This window comes from Orycteropus afer, unplaced genomic scaffold (genome assembly GCF_000298275.1).
Source record: "Orycteropus afer afer isolate SDZICR_OR568_19922 unplaced genomic scaffold, OryAfe1.0 scaffold00088, whole genome shotgun sequence".
In the NCBI taxonomy this organism is placed as follows: Eukaryota; Metazoa; Chordata; class Mammalia; order Tubulidentata; family Orycteropodidae; genus Orycteropus; species Orycteropus afer.
Genome location: NW_006921675.1, coordinates 8,291,308 through 8,308,685, shown reverse-complemented (window position 1 = coordinate 8,308,685; position 17,378 = coordinate 8,291,308). Strand labels below are relative to the sequence as shown.

Below are 17,378 nucleotides of genomic sequence, written 5' to 3'. Positions count from 1 at the left end.
GGTGGTTCAAACCCACCAGCCACTCCTCGGAAGGAAGATGGGACAACCCACTTTCGTAGCGATACTGCCTCGGAAACCCAAGAAGGGGTCACTATGAGTCGGGGCCGACTCGATGGCACATAACAACAACACAACAACGATATTGAGTATCTTTTCATGTGTTTGTTGGCCATTTGTATATCTTCTTTAGGGAAACATCTATTGAAATCCTTTGTCTATTTTTTGAGTTGTCTTTTTATTGTTGAGCTTTAGAGCTCTTTATATATTCTAGATACTAGGCCTGTGGTAGTTAAGGTTGTATATCAACTTGGCTTGGGTTGACTTTGAGTAGCTTGGTAGCTGGGTGCAGTTATTCCCTCCATGGTGGAATCTGCTGTGAGCAGCTCATTAGTTGCCTTTGAGGTGTGGCCTGCTTCCAGTATATATGGAGAAGTTTTGAGAGTTACTAGCTTTTTGGCATATGTGGTTGCTGCATTTGGCCAACTCTTCATCTCCAGTTTCTGGACATGAACTGGTGGCCTGCATGCTGCCTGCTTATTTTGGAATTCTGCCATTTTACCTGTTGAACTTGAGTTCCTCAGCCTCAGCAGCCAGTACCTGCATGAGTCATAAGAAGCCTTTAGCTTGCTCCAGTGGGCCTGGACCAAGAGGTAGAGCTGAAGCCCAAGGTTGAGGAGTCTCCACATGGCTCCTAGAGCTGGCACTCTGTTCAGATTTCTAGCCTCCTAATATAAGTTCTACTTGGTTCTACAATCAATGCCAATGGAAGCAGCAGTCAAGGCATTTAAAGACGTATTACATTGGGCACATCTGTCACAAAAGACCTTTTTCAAGTGCTGAGGAGCAAAGATGTCTTCTTGAAGACTAACATGTGCTTAACCCAAGCCATGGTATTTCCAATCGCCTCATATGCATGTGAGAGCTAGACACTGAATAAGGAAGACCAAAGAAAAGTTGATGCTTTTGAGTTGTGGTGTTGGTGAAGAATGCTGAAAGTACTGTGGACTGCTAAAAGAACTAACAAACCTGTCCTGGAAGAAATGCAGCTGAAATGCTCTTTGGAAGTGAGAATGGCCAGACTTTGTCTCACCTGCTTTGGTCATTCTGTCAGAAGGGACTATTCTCTGGAGAAGGATGTCACACTTGGTAAAGTGGAGGGTCAATGAAAGAGGGGAAGGCCCTTGACAAAATGGATTGATACGGTGGCTGCAGCAATGGGCTCAGGTATAGTAGGGATCGTAAGGCTGGCACAGAACTGGGCAGTGTTTCATTCTGTTGTACATTAAGGTCACTATGAGTCGGAGATGATTCAAGAGCACATAACAATGTAAGGTAATAAATTCCTGTTTGTTGAAGCCATTCACTTGTGGTATTTGTTATAGCAGCACTACACAACCAAGAGAAGGCCATTATTTTCTCCCATTATGTGGGACACTTTCTTGATAGATTCCTTTGAAGCATTTTTTTTTTTTTTTTAATTTTGATGACATCCAGCTTACATATTTTTTCCTTGGTTGCTTGGCTTTAGGTATCATAGAAATCATGACCTAATCTAAGGTCATCTCCTTGCATGTTTTCAATATATATTTTATTATTGTTGTGTTCTAAATATTTTTTCCCATATTATTTTGTGTTTGACTCACAAGAAAATTGGAAGATTTGTGGCAGTTTTTTTCCCCCAATAATTCTTTATTATTGATTTCTCAGTTTGAACTCTCCTGTTTAATAGGCCTAAAACCTCCATTCAGTGCCCTATTCAGGGCAGCTTCAGTATCAGACAACCATTTTGCATTCTTTGTTTCTAGTCTTTGGGCACCTTACTTTGTTACAAGCTCAAGTATGAATTTCAGTGTTCTCGCTGTTTACAAAGGGAAGATTTTCCTTTTATCTCATCCATGGTATTCTTTGAAGATAGGAAAAGGCCAAAATGGATGTCAGAAGAGACTCTGAAACTTGCTCTTGAACACAGAGTAGCTAAAGGGAATGAAAAAAATGATGAAATAAAAGAACTGAAAAGTTCAAAGAGCAGCTTGAGAAGACAAACTAAGTATTATAATGAATATGCAAAGACCTAGAATTAGAAAACCAAAGGGGATGAACACACTCAGCATTTCTCAAGCTGAAAGAACTGAAGAAAAAATTCAAGCCTCAAACTGCAATTCTGAAGGATCCTGAATGATGCAGGAAGCATCCAAGATGGAAAGAATAGAGTCACTGTACCAAAAAGAACTGGTTGACATTCAACCATTTTAGGAGGTAGCATATGATCAAGAACTGATGGTATTGAAGCAGTCCAAGCTATACTGAAGGAAATGGCAAAAAAAAAAAAAAAAAAAAAAACAAAGCTCCAGGAATTGATGGAAGACCCATTTAGATGTTTCATCAAACAGATGCACACTGGAGGCACTTAATCATTTATGTCAATAAGTTTGTTAGACAGCTATCTGGCCAACCAACTGGAAGAGATCCATATTTGTGCCCATTCCAAAGAAAGGTGGTCCAACAGAATATGGAAATAATCAAGCCCTATCATTAATATCACCTGCAAGTAAAATTTTGCTGAAAATAATTCAAAAACAGTTGAACCACTATATTGACAGAGAACTTCCAGAAAAGCAAGCTGGATTCAGAAGAAGATGTGGAATGAGGATATCATTGCTGAGTCAAATGGATCTTCACTGTAAACAAAAAAATACCAAAAAGATATTTACCTGTGTTTTATTGACTATGCAAAGGCATTTGACTGTGTGGATCATACCAAATTACGGATAATATTGTGAAGAATGGGAATTCCAGAACACTTAATTGTGCTCTGAGGAAACTATACATAGACCAAGAGGCTGTCATTTGAACAAAGGGATACTGCATGATTTAAATTCAGGAAGGGAGTGCATCAGGGTTGTATTCTTTCACCATTCAATCTGTGTGCTAAGCAAGTAATCCAAGAAGCTAGACTATATATGAAGAACACAACATCAGAATTGGAGGAAGACTCACTGACAACACGCAATATGCACAAACACAAGCTTGCTTGCTAAAACTGAAGATTTGAACTACTGATGAAAATCAAAGACTACAGCCTTCAGTATGGATTACACCTCAACATAAAGAAAACAAAAATCCTCACAACTGGACTCATAAGCAACATCATGATACATGAAGAAAAGATTGAAGTTGTCAAGGATTTCATTTTACTTGGATCCGTAACCAACAACCATGGAAGTAGCAGTCAAGAAACCAGACTTTGTATCACACTGGGCAAATCTGCTGCAAGGGACCTCTACAAGACATACAGAGCAATCCCTCACAGACACCCAGACACTATGGGAGAGAGATCCAATGGATCTACCTATCTCAGGACCATGGTACTGAGGAACACCAGACTCAATTGGCACAACAAAATACATAAAAGCCTTGTTCCTCATTGTACATTGGTGAGTAGCAACCAGGGTCTTAAAAGTTTCAAGTGGCCATCGATGATGCACCTAATGGTCTCCTATCATCAGAAGCAAAGAAGAGTGCAAAAAAAACAAGGGCATTTGGAAGCAATCAGCCCTAGGATATGATGGCCCTTGAGACCAGAAGAACTAGATGGTGCCTGGCTACCAATTCCAACCACTCAGGAAAGGATCAAATCTGGAGATCCTGGATAGAGTGGAAGGAAAAACAAAATCCAAAACAAATGTTTTGTGGAAACAAGTGGAACAAAATCCAAAAACTCATAATGACCAGAATTACTAGTTGGATGGAGTCTGGTGAGATCCCCAATACTATGGACCTGGAATACATTCTGCACCTAGAATAAAACTCACTCCCAGGGGCTAGCTCTCAGCCCGATAGTTAACAAGATGTACATGCAGACCACTCAACCCAGGGGGACACACCCACATGCTCTAGGGAAATACATCCCTTGGAGCAATATACCACAGAGGTAATGCAGGAGACAGGAGTGCATAACTATCAGGGGCACAGGGAAAGGGTTACTGGGTGGGGAGGGGTGGAGATTGGGTTAGGGTTGGGCATGGTAAATGGGGAGTGAAACTAAATGTACACATAAGGTTGAACGTAAGACAAATTCTTACAATAAAAAAATAAAAATAAAGTGTTGAAGAGCTAAGATGTCACTTTGAAGACTAAGGTGCACCTAACCCAAGCCATGGTATTTTCAATAGCCTCATATGCATGTGAAAGCTAGACAATGAATAAGGAAGACAAATTGATGCCTTTGAATTGTGGTGTTGGTGAAGAACACTGAAAACACCATGGACTGTCCTGGAAGAAGTGAATGTTCCTTTAGAAGTGAGAATGGCCAGACTTGGTCTCACCTAATTTGGTCACATCATCAGAAGGGACCAGTCCCTGAAGAACAATATCATGCTTGGTAGAGGGTCAGTAAAAAAGGAGAAGATCCCCCAATGAGATGGACTGACACAGTGGCCTTAACAGTGGGCTCAAGCGTAGCAAAGATTCTAAGGATGGCCCAGGACTGGGCAGTGTTTCCTTTTTTTGTACATAGGAGCACAAGGAGTCACAGCCAACTCAAAGGCACCCAACAACAATAATTCTTTGAGGGTCTCTCCTCACCTATGACAGCTTCTTATCCCTGTCATATCTCTATTTCTGTTCTTGAAGGCTACACTCTGGAACCTTTGATCTAGACTGTGTTTGATGTTCATTTGAGCCACGGTTCACTTCCATGGAAATAATGAAGTTTAGGCAGGGGATGGGACTGTAGGGAAGAGGCACATGCATTTAGTGTGGTTTTCCTGGAATCTTGTCAAGCCCCCACAACAACCTCCCTCCCTACTAGCATGCAAGCCAGAGCCTACATGAATGTGCATGTCCACAAATCCAATGAGATCCTCTAGCAGTTCTATTCCCCCAGTTGACCATTCTGGAGAGTCTGTCTCTATACAGTCATGAGTGTAACATATATTATGTTCCAAATAGCAAAGGTAATAACAATTAGAATATAAATTATAGCTAAGAGAGCATATTATTCAGGTTCTAAGATTCACATTCAATTTATCTGAAATAATGTACAGAAACCAAGAGATATCACTTTCGGAAACTGGGATATTATTCAAGATGCAAGGCAGGTCTGATGACCAAGTTATTTTGTCACCTAGGCAACTGCTGCTGCCTCCTCTATTGCTCCACCATTATGGTCCTTCAATAACTGCTTTGCTGCTACTACTTTTTAAAGTCCTTCTAATCACAGACTCCACTTATTGCTTGTTCTTTATACATTCTGTACCTAGAATAAAACTCACTCCCAGGGGCTAGCTCTCAGCCCAATAGTTAACAAGATATACATGCAGGCCACTCAACCCAGGGGGCACAGGGGCTTCTACCTCACCTTCACTCCCATACCACCTCCTCTTGAAGACCAAATATTCCATCAATGTATCTAATGTTCAAACTCCCCGAGAGAAAATGCATTTGATGGAGCTAATTGTAATTATCTCAGTTGGACAGAGCTACTACATCCAGCCATCTCCTAGGCTCTGAGCCAGGCATTTGGCAACTAGGAGTCAAGTACAATTCCATGACCCAAAGGGCTACCATCAGTGTGATGGGATCAGTTAGCTTTCTTCAAAATGGACAGTCCATTTGGCAGGTGCTCCTCGGAAGGAAGGTTGGGCAATCTACTTCCGTAGTGATACTGCCTCAGCAACCCAAGGAGGGGTTGCTATGAGTCGGGGCCGACTCGACAGCACATGACAACAACAACAACACAGAAGTTCTATTACCGAGGCAATCAGAATGAATCCTTTCACAGTGAAGCACACAGGACTGAAGCAGTCAGACAGACCTTGGTTCAAATCCTGAACAGCCTGTGTAATCTTGGGCAAGTCACAATTTTTCTAGTCCCCAGATTCCTCATCATCAAACAAGAGACAGTATGCCTACCTACTAAAGCTACTATGAATAGGAAATGAAGCATGTCACTTCAGTTACATGCATGTAAAAGCACTTAGCACTGTGCGCGGCACATAGCAGTCACTCAACAAAATAGTTTGTTTTGATGGGCTCTTTGTCTTTTTGCTCTTCCTATGTCTCCCACCCAGCATTGTGATGACCACCTGCTCCACCTTCTTTGCACTGGGCATGATGCCCCTCCTGCTGTACATCTACTCCATGGGGATCTACGATGGGGACCTTAAGGACAAAGTGCCTTATGGAGGCATCGTGATCTCACTGGTCCTAGTTCTCATTCCTTGCAGCATAGGGATCTTCCTCAATGCCAAGCGGCCACAATATGTGCGCTATGTCATCAAGGTAAGAGCTGGGGGAATGCCATCATCTCAGTGTGTGGCTTGAGGCAAGTCACTCAGGCTTTTTCTGTCAATTTCCTTCCTTTAAAAAAAAAAAAAAGGGGTGGGGTGGGGGCTACTATTACTACTATTATGTCTACTTCATGAGATTTTTTTAACTACAGGGAAATACCTTAGAAAAGTTAGGAAAAAACACTACATGTACAACTATAAATGAAGTCATTACTTTAGCAATAGAATTAAACTTGTATTAGCATCTGTTGTTGTTTGCCGTCAAGTCGGACCCAAATCATAGTGACCCCTCCTTGGGTTTCTGAGGCAGTATCACTACAGAAGTAGATTGCCCAACCTTCCTTCCGAGGAGTGGCTGGTGGGTTTGAACTGTCAGCCTTCTCGTTAGCAGTCAAGTGCCTTAGGCACTATGCTACCAGAGCTCCCATTAAGCATCTGTCAGATGATAATGTTTGTGTTAGGCTCTGTGAGGAATCACTGTCCTCAAAGAGTTTAAACTGGCAGAATGCAAGATGAGATTAGTGGGAGTCAGGGTGGTCAGTGAAGACTTCTTGGAGGGGAGGGGACTTGAGACAGAACATAAGGATAGGATTTAGTAAGCCTGGAGAGGAGTTCAGAAGAGTACCCAGGGCAAAAGCAGCTGATCTGCCAAAAGCTAGAGAAAAAGCTAGCTAAGAAAAAGAGGTGTAGGTAATCCCACAATTTCAAGAGACATGTAGGAGGGAGAGTGAAGTGGGTATGGCCACAGAGGGTTTTGGAAACACTGCCTCATTCCATCCCTAGTCCTCAGAAGAAACAAAGATGCACAGGCTCTTAGGATGCTGCCCTGGTCTTTCCACCAACTGGCTCACTGTTAATACCCTGCAACTCCAGGGCCAGGGCTTTTTCCTGGTCCTCAGAAAGGATTTGGTACCCTGGCCTCCTGAGGGTGTGCTGCTTGAAGACTTGGCAGCGCCTTTGGACCTGTGTGGCCTCTCCCCTCTAGCTCTCATTTCTTAAACCGTCTATCAGTCTTCACAATCAGCACTGACACGAGTTCACATCTTTAAAAAAAAAAAAAAAAAAACCCACTGGGTTCCCACTTCCCATTCCAGCTAACCCCTTTTCCTTCCCTTTCCTAGCTAGGTTTCAGGAAAACATACCCACACACACCACCTTCCATTTCTACCATGTTGTCACCAAACTGCTCTCATAGAAAAGCCCTCAAAACAGTTTTAGTTCACCGATTCCCTCTCTTCTCTCCAACATCTATCACCCAGCATCTTGGAGAGCACCTGCTCCACTTTCCTTGTCAAATCCAATGGATGTTTCTCAATTCTGCCTTGACCTGTAGTGACATTTGACATTGACTGACCATGGCCACCTCCTCAAAAGCCTTCTCCCTTATCTTTGGTAAATCAGAGTCCTGCTTTCTTATCACCTCTCTGGTAGTTCCCTTTAGACTCCCTTTTAAGTTCCTCTGCTGAAAGCTGTTACTTTTCTGGATTCAGTTTGTCTGAATCTTTCTGCTTTCCTTACCAGGTTCCCAGGCTTCCCCTTGCCCAGGATCTCCCTACCCCAAGAACTTGTCCATCTCAGGTCTGCAACTACCAACTACAAGCAGAGGAATTCCAGAACAGTAGCTTTAGCCCTGAATTCTCCCCTAAGTCCAAATCATTTTATTAACTCTCAAGCCTTTCTATCTGAATATACTTCAGGCATTTTAAACTGTCTCAAAATCATCTCCTCCCTGTGATCATCTCAGTGAATGGCACTGTATTTGCCCAACTGCCTAAGCCAGAAACCTGAAATGCACTCACCATCCCTCTCCTTGTGCCTTCACACCCATCTATCAGTGACTAAATTCTGCTTTCCATTACTTAAATCCACCCAATTCTTCTCCACTATCTTCATTCAGACCACCATCCTCCCTCTCTAGAAAACTCCAACAGCCTTCTAAGTGGGCTCCCTGGCTGCTTTAACTTCAGAGTAGAGACATAAAGTATAAATCATACTTTCACTCTACCACACCCCCTCCCTCATCCATCCTTTATTTCCCTCCAGAATAGTTTAAACTCCTTAACAGGCATCTTCAAGCCTTTCTTGATCCAATTTCAGCTCTCCTTTCCGGTCTCAGCTTTTTCCTTTTTGCACATGCCCTTCCCTTCATCTGGAGCACAGACCCTCCCAGCTCCCACTGGGCTCACAACTCACTCAACTTACTTCCACTCACCCTTCAGGGCTCATCACAAGGAACATTTCCTCCACAAAGGCTTCGCTAAGCCCCCAAGCCACAGAAGGATGCTTGTCCTATTTACTCCCATAGCATCCAATCACACTGTATTCTAATTCCTGGTTGTTTTTATTGCCCACTCACTTGCAAATTACTTAAGAAACAAAACCCCCAAGGCTAGGTCTTTTAATTACTACTGAATCCTCAACACCTATCAAAATTTCCTTCAGAAAGCTAATGCCTGAGAATGAAGAAATAGAGGAATAAGAACAAGTCCTGTGTCCCACTGTTTCTTCCATACATCACAGGAAAACCAAGAATGTGTTTGTTTCCATCATTTTATGTATTTAAGATAGTTTTGGGGAAATATAAGCATTTTTTTTAAATATGAAAATATGATGTGACTACAGAATAACTTAATGCACTGCCCCCATTTTATAAGTGAGGAAACTGAGGACCAGAACCTTGTATTGAAATATATGCTTCCTTTTTACCTCAGAATAACTTTAATTAGGAATGTTCTTCTGAGGATGCAAAAAGCAAAATCTGATCTCAAAGCTGGAAAGACCTTCAAGATAAAGTGCAGTCTCCTGTGCTACTCCTACCTTAGATAGAATAACTGAAGCCCAGAGAAGTCCCATTCCACTACTCAATTCAAGATAAAGTGCAGTCTCCTGTGCTACTCCTACCTTAGATAGAATAACTGAAGCCCAGAGAAGTCCCATTCCACTACTCAATTCGAGTGAAAATGACCCCAGAGAACATTAAGAGCTAAAAAATACCTGGGCTGGGAAGACAGGCCCCAATATCAAGTAACCGCATCTAAAAGGGGATCTGCAAATCACAGGTACTCACTCCTTGGACCCACTTTGTTGTTACGTGCTGTAGAGTTGATTCTGCCTGAGTGACCTCAGGTACAACAGAACAAAACACTCCCCAGCCCTGTACCAGACTCACATCCTTACTATGTATGCTTCAGCCCCTCATTACAGCACTGTGTCAATCTCATTGAAGGTCTTCTCTTTTTTTCTGACCCTCCACCTTACCAAGTAGGATATCCTTCTCCAGGGACTGGTCCCTTCTGAAAATATAACCAACGTATAGATGAAACATCTGGCTATTCGCACTTCCAAGGAGCATTCTGGCTGCACATCCTCCAGGACAGGTGTTAGTTCTGGTGGTGGTGGTGGTGTTAAGAGCCGTTGAGTCATTTCCGACTCACAGCGACCCCATGCACAGAACAAAACACTGCCTGATCCCGCACCAGCCCCACAATCCCTGCTATACTTGAGCCCATCATCGCAGCCACCTTGTCAATCCATCTCGTTGGAGGCCTCCCCCTCTTTCGTCGACCCTCCACCCTACCAAGCATGACATTCTTCTCCAAGGAATGGTCCCTTCTGACAACATGACCAAAATAGGTGAGACAAAGTCTGGCCATTCTTGCTTCCAAGGAGCATTCTGGCTGCACTTCCTCCAGGACAGATGTTAGTTCTTTTAGCAGTCCATGGTACTTTCAGCATTCTTTGCCACCACCACAACTCAAAAGCATCAACTCTTCTTCGGTCTTCCTTATTCATTGTCCAGCTCTCACATGCATACGAGGCGATTGGAAATATCATGGCTTGTGTCAGGCGCACCTTAGTCCTCAAGGAGATATCCTTGCTCCTCAGCACTTGAAACAGTTCCTTCGCAGTTGACTTTCCCAATGCTACACGTCGTCTAATGTACTGACTGCTGCTTCCGTTGGCATCGATGGTAGAACCAATTAGTTAGTTCTGGTAGCCCCTGATATCTTCAGTATTCTTTGCCAACACAAATGCAAAGCATCAACTCTTCTTCAGTCTTTTTCATTGTCCAGCTTTCACATACATGAGGTGAAAGATGGAGGACACTATGGCTTGGATTAGGCACACCTTAGTCTTCAAAGTGACATCCTTGTTTCTTAACACTTTAAAGGTCTTTTGCAGATTTGCCAAGCGTGATTATGATATCTGATTTCTTGACCCACTTTGGCCATGGCTAAACCTCCAGATTGAAACAATAAGGCCAACAGCTCAATTTACCATACGTTCACAAGTGAGAATCACATCTGTGAGGCTGCAGAGACAAAAGTGTGGCTCAAGGTACAAAAGCTGAATCTCTTGGGTCCTCACTTCCAAGATGACAAAGAAAAGGAGTAACAGCTGGGGGGGCTTGAACCACCAACCTTCTGGTTAGCAGCCAAATGTCCTACCCATTATGCCATCAGAGCCCCTTAACCAAATGTGTAGAAGTTAGGATTTATAACACATATTTTGGGGGACAAAATTCAGTCCATAATAACCCCTAATAACTGGCTCATGGCAGACTATCTGCTCAAACTGTCTAACCTTAAGTTGCATTTTCCAATGGAAAGGCACATTTACAAATGCCAAGATACAATTCCAGGAATGGCCTATTTTGAAAGACAACTTAATACCCATGCAAGGGTTTAATCAAACCCTGTATGGTTAGAAGGCTGATAAACTTGATCATCCAAGTCCGGGAGCCACTTTCACCATAAGCCATCTACTATTCTTTATTAAGTGTTCCACCATTCCATTGATTCAGCCACTCTACCTATGCTTTTCCCATAGCTGCTGCTGCTACTGATGAACTCTCATAGTTTCTGCTGTGTTCAGGATTGTGTCTTTTAACATTCCTCTGTTACTGCTTCCCTCCCTGTAATTCTGCAAACTCCCTAAAAAAGTGGATCCTACTGGTTTGGCCACTCAATTTGCATAGGCCATCCTTATGGGCAGAATTTGGCCCAGGTCCTCTCAGACCACTAGCAAGCTGTGACCATAGCAGTGAAGTCAGTGTACAAAACATGATAGCAGTGAAGTCAGTGTACAAAACATGGTGACCCATGAAGAAACTACTAAAGCCACTTGCCTCGGTAGAAAATTGTGTATGTGAAACTTCCACACATGGTAGTAGTGAGAATGGCAGGAAAATTTTAGATAGTTCCTCTCTCACTTCAGCACTACTTTTTGATGAGTAGTTCCTTTATGCCAAGCCTTTAGATATTGCCTCACTTAATCCTCAAAAACACTACTGCTACTGCATTATTCTCTCCATTTTACTTATGGGGGCAGAATCTCAAGAGTTGTGAGACTTGCCAAAGCTGATACTGCTACAGACTGGCAGAGCCAGCTTTCATGCCTGGGTCACACCTGAGTCTGTGCTCTATCTTGTCACCTCCAAGAATGGGAGAAGAGTGAGGCAATGAGAGTGAATGTCCATGAATCAAAGGATGGCTTGTGGTTTCATGGACCATTCCTATAGCCTAATGTCCCCTAAATTATCATTACACTGTTGACGGGTTAAAACTATTACCAGGCAGTCCATCAGTTAATATGAAATGTTTCAATAAAACCTGAACATGTGGCTATTTACGTGATCTGTAAAGTCCTGCCTATCTTGATAGGACCACTAGGTCAGTACAGGTGATGTTTTATGTGACACATCAGTTGCAGCACAAATTAAACACAGCAATGAAAAGCTGTGCAGATGAGCCATTTAAGTAATGTTATAATGTCACAACATTGTGAATGTAATTAATGCCACTGAATTGTACCCTTAAAAGTGGTTAAAATAGCAAATTTTATAGTATATATTTTACAATAACTACATATGTGAATGAACTGTAAACTAAACCAAAACACATATAACTTAAGAAATAACAAGGTTTAAGAAAAGTTTGCTACGTATTTCTTTACTCAGACGATGTGAGGGTCAAATAACTTTAATGTATGCATACATGTTTATCAGTTTGGAGTACATCATTCTCTAAAATAAAATTAAAAAATGGAAGTACACTTTGAGACCCTGCATCCTTCTGTTACATGCCGAAAAGTCTCCACATTGTAATTTTCATCGTAACTCTACCTATTGAAAATTTTAAATGGCATGAAAGATGCAACTGTAATTTTCAAAGATACCATGCTCCCAATTAATGCTGCCTCAAAACCAAGTTACCTGGGCAAGGGTGGGCTGTCTCCAAAGATGCTATTATTACCCAAAGACATTTCTGAAATTACTTTGGGGAACTTCCTTTATACTCAAATTTGCAAGGAGGCTTATCCCTTTATGGATATACATGATTGTGAGTCTAAAACCCTATTACCTGGCTCGATCATCCACCTTATTTATCAACTTGGTTTTAAATGACTCGACCATATCCAGAAGCCAAATTCATCTCAAACTGGATGTAGCCCCTATCCATGATGGAGGTATTTAGATAATATAGTAAGTTCTAAAAGTAATTGTTACTAAGTTACAAGATATTTGGAGCAATGCCAGTATTGCACAAGTGTGTATATAAGCTCGAGAGAGAATGGCTTTGAAAGGTAATTTTCCATTTACAAAACTTTGAGGGAAACTGCAGTCTCATTCCTTCAAAATCACAGCACTTCACTGCACTTCCACTATCAAGAGCTGTGCTTAGCCAAGTTCTTAGTAATAAAAAAATGTTTCACAAGTCTCTGCCAAAGATTCCTAGCTACCAGCAAGAAATTTAATAAAAACACAATGCAAAGATCTTTCATATTCCCTTCAACTACCAATTCTTCCGATTAAAATATTTCCATCTAACTCCACAACATTTGCATTTTATTCTTGTCTTCATTCCCAGGGAGGAATGATCATCATGCTTCTGTCTACTGTGGCCATTTCGGTTCTCTCTGCCATCAACGTGGGCAAGAGCATCATGTTTGTCATGACACCACACTTGCTGGCCACCTCCTCCCTCATGCCTTTTATCGGCTTCCTGATGGGCTATATTCTCTCTGTCATCTTCCACCTCAACGAACAGTAAGTTATTACCGTAGGCCCAACTATTCCACGGGCTTCATTCTAGTCCTGGTCTCTCAGAAAAAGTTAAGAAACTAGGAATCTAACATCTGGGGGAGGCATTTTCCTAATAATATGTTCAAACTCACCTATTAAAAAAGGAACTTGGGACTGTGAGGAATACTGGGGAGGGAATGTATTGAGGGTGTAGGAACGTTAAGACAAAACCAGTGACTAAAGGCATCCGAACTGTAACAGCTAATCAGAGAGCACAGCACCCCCTCCAAAGCTACAGATTCTATCTTCTGCCCAATTCCCTGGTAGTTAACGGCAGTGGGGCAGCTTCATGTCATTGACAGGTCTTGATAAGACACCTTTCTTTCCTTTCCCAATTTTCCTTATCTGCCAAGACTATGCTCCTGACAAGGACACCACTGGGTGACAGCTCTTCTAATGCACTCTGGATCTCTGCTATAGTCTAATCCAGTTCACAAACACAGCTGTCATTTCAGGGAAAAGAGCCTATATGCAAGCATGCTGTGGGACCAGCAGGTATCTTGTCCATACAGAGCAGTATCAAATTTCAGAGACTTTTCCCATTTCCAGCCACAGTAAACTACTACCCAGGAGCCTAAACAAAAATAATCCATTTTTAAAACCATGCAAACTAAACAAAGACCAAATTAGAATATATATGTAACGTAAGGTGTGACATAGTGAGCCAAAGGCTACCAGTGATGACTACTCAGTGACGTCGATCTTCATAAAACGGGGTGATGCAGATCATTACAAATGGTCACACCAAGTTTCACCCAGCAGGCTTACTCAAAATAAATGCTATGATGGTTCCACTGTAACGATTTTAATAACACTAAATTGTAATGTAATGAATTAAAAGTGTATTCACTAAATATAAGCACCCCAACCTTCAATCCATCAATTATAAAGCAAAATCAACAGAGTGCTTTCCAAAAACAAGGCTGACTTGAGTCCTATTTGGAGGGGAGGAAAAAAACAAACCATCATGTTTTAGAGTTAATGATGTCCACACCAGAAACATCCGAGACAGGAAAAGACCCTCAACACTTCAGATTATTGCTCCCCACATAAGCCTGATATATATTAACATATACCAGTTCATTTCCATCCTTCACCAGATCCAGATTTTAATGTCAATCCTACAAAAGTAGGCAAATCATATATTCCCCAAAGCTACTCAAATCTCACAAAAATGGATGAATTTTACTCATCACCAGCATCCTCCATGGGCTAGATTAGTGTTTCTGAGAGATGGGTCGATGTGGATTTGCATGAACCCACATTTGTTCCACACATCTGTCTCCCATTCATCTTACTATGTAACACTGGTCAGTGGGTCCCAGCACTTCTGCGAGGGAGAGGAAGGGCAAATGAAGTTGTGCCCTCACATCTCTTCTGAGAGTAAACTTTTTTTTCTTTCTTTTCACCTGCATAGATGCAGGCGCACCGTGAGCATGGAGACTGGATGCCAAAATGTTCAACTCTGCTCCACCATCCTCAATGTGACTTTTCCTCCTGAAGTTATTGGACCACTTTTCTTCTTTCCTCTCCTCTATATGATTTTCCAGCTTGGAGAAGGGCTTCTCTTCATTGCCATCTTTCGGTGCTACCAGAAAATCAATCCTCCTAAGGGTGAGTATAAAATCATCCCGTTCTGAACTCTGCTTCCATGCTGGAGCTGCTCTTGCCAGCAAGCCTCTAGCAGGGATCCATCCTTTGGACAGAATGACTCCTTCCAAGTCACTAGGAACCAGGTAGTTTCAGGAAGTACTCAAGGGACGTCCTCCAAGAGACAAGGCCACTCTGTCTTCTAGCTGGGAGAATCAAACTGTGGGTACAGTCTGCCTCATGGGACTGTGGCAATTTTGACTGCTTTGTCTCAGTGGGGAGACCATGTAGGACTCAGAATGAATAGGACAGAACTGCCTTTGACATTAGTTTTGGTTATGTGAAAAGCCCTAGCCCTAGCCACAAGAGTTGGGGAAATTTCTGTGATCTTCCTTGACAGGTTCTAATGTTCTAGAATCAGGTCAAAGTCCAGCACCACTGGCACCTCCAACAAGTGGCAAACATGTTTACAACAACAAAAGCTAGTTACCCAAATCCATACTGACTCAACTCTGGTTACACTGTAAGCCAGTAAGCACAAACCTGTTAATAAAAGATGACTCTCACTCTAATAGGTATTTCTGCTGAAATAGTAACTTCCTAGCTGATGGCACCTCTAAGGAGCTTGGAGTATTTCATTATCTTGAAAATATAATCAAACCTCAAGAAAGCCGACTAAGTCTCAAAGTGCACCTTAAATTCAAGAATCAACCTAACTTGGTAACACAACTCTGAAACACTGTAATATTCTTCCTTCATAGAGACCCCTCCTTGGTTTTCAACTGCCAGCCTTCTGGTTAGCAGTCAAATGCCTTAGGCACTATGCCACCAGAGCTCCTGGTTGTTTTGTTTTTTGAGTAAACATTTAAAATTTTAAGTCCTTCAACTTTTTTTTCCCTTCTCTTATTTCCCCCTGAACTCAACTGAGGGCCCCTTCAAGACCCTTTCCAGACCCCAAGGATTTTTAATCACACTCTAGGAGAAAGTTACAACATCCCTGGTAGAATTCAGTTAATTAGCAAATGCAGATTCTCTTTGCAACTAGTTAAAAATCTTGGTCAAGCAGCTACAAATAAATCTTAAAATGGCTGACCATAACCCAGAACCATTTTAGCAGCTCTCGTTTAAAATTAGGGTGGAGTTGTGGGACAAGAATCTAGCCTGATGCATGTGAGAGCAAGCAGCTCGAAATTTGTTGCCCAATGAGGCTCCCCTTTTGCTCTGCCCCCTAGAAAAAGTAGATGGGAAGGAAGATTCCCAGGTTTTAATTTTGAACGCCATGCACTAAAAGACACAGATACTATGAGGCCTCACACTCTCAAGACCTTAAAAAAAAAATCTTCTTCACAATGCACATCAGAGGATGAGGAACCAGCTGGAAAACTAAGCTAAAGCAGGTTATTTCTTTGGCGCTAATGGGTTAAGAACTTCCAAGCAGCTGTGCTTAGCATGAAAAATCTGCCACAAGTTTTTGTACTTTTGGTCCCTAAACTGTTCTACTAGATGGAGTAGGAAAGAGATGGAACAACAGTAAAGATGGACCCTGATTGTTGTCTTCACAGCTCACGACCTTCATAAACATTGAATAGGGTAAACCAAAGAACACTATCAAGCCCAAGAAGGGAGGGGCTGTCCCTTGAGAAGACTCCCCTAAGGCTCTCTTCCCTCTCCTTGTTCCCAGAAACCTTGCCTACACAAACTCATTACCCCAATTATTTTACATACAATGAAGTTGAAGATGAGATGATGAAGAGTCACTTCTTTTAACTTATTAGGTCTTCTGTTATTAGTATTACTATTAGGAAAGTACATCTTTCCTAAGGTTTAAGAGTAAGTGGTGGAAAAACAGGTAAGAACAAAATATATGTAATCAGCACACCTAAGGGATGAACTGGGATTTTATCTTCCAGATTAAGCAAGGTTTGATTAACTACTATTTTGTCCTTTCACTCCCTTTATCTTTTGTACCTTTACAGATAAATCAAAAATAGTCTATACAGCTGCCGCAACTGAAGAAACAATTCCAGAAGCTCTAAGAAATGGCACCTACAAAGGAGAGGAGTACTTCACTTGCAAAGCCTAGCCCTTCCTCCCAGTGGCCTGACTTCTAGTTAGAAGGCAGTTCATAAAGTCAGTGGTACACTGCAGAGAACAGAAATGAAGTAATGTTGTCTGAAAAATTATTTCTTTGGCAGAACCCATCAAAATCATCAAGCCTTGGCCTAGAGCACAGAGAGGATGTCTATCCCAGAAGCCTCATCTATCCCCAACTTAGAATTTGACTTTTTTTTTTTTTTTGAAGACTGTTTAGTGACAGACCATAAACTCTATGAAGGGAGAAAATCTACCTTTTGCCTCTAGCTCTCTAGAACTGTGCCTGATAAGCAAGTACACAAGTTTTGAACCATTCAATA

The 17,378-nt window shown here is 41.9% G+C and overlaps 1 protein-coding gene across 1 annotated transcript in view; it reads left to right on the top strand.

Moving 5' to 3' along the window:
• Positions 1–17,047, top strand: part of SLC10A1 (solute carrier family 10 member 1) — a 24,853-nt gene extending 7,806 nt beyond the window's left edge. The window contains exons 2-5 of the mRNA XM_007942329.2: positions 6,072–6,282; positions 13,160–13,338; positions 14,792–14,988; positions 16,941–17,047. Coding sequence (XP_007940520.1) covers positions 6,072–6,282; positions 13,160–13,338; positions 14,792–14,988; positions 16,941–17,047 — 694 coding nt within the window. The remainder of the gene's footprint in view (positions 1–6,071; positions 6,283–13,159; positions 13,339–14,791; positions 14,989–16,940) is intronic.
• The last annotated feature ends 331 nt before the right edge of the window (positions 17,048–17,378 follow it).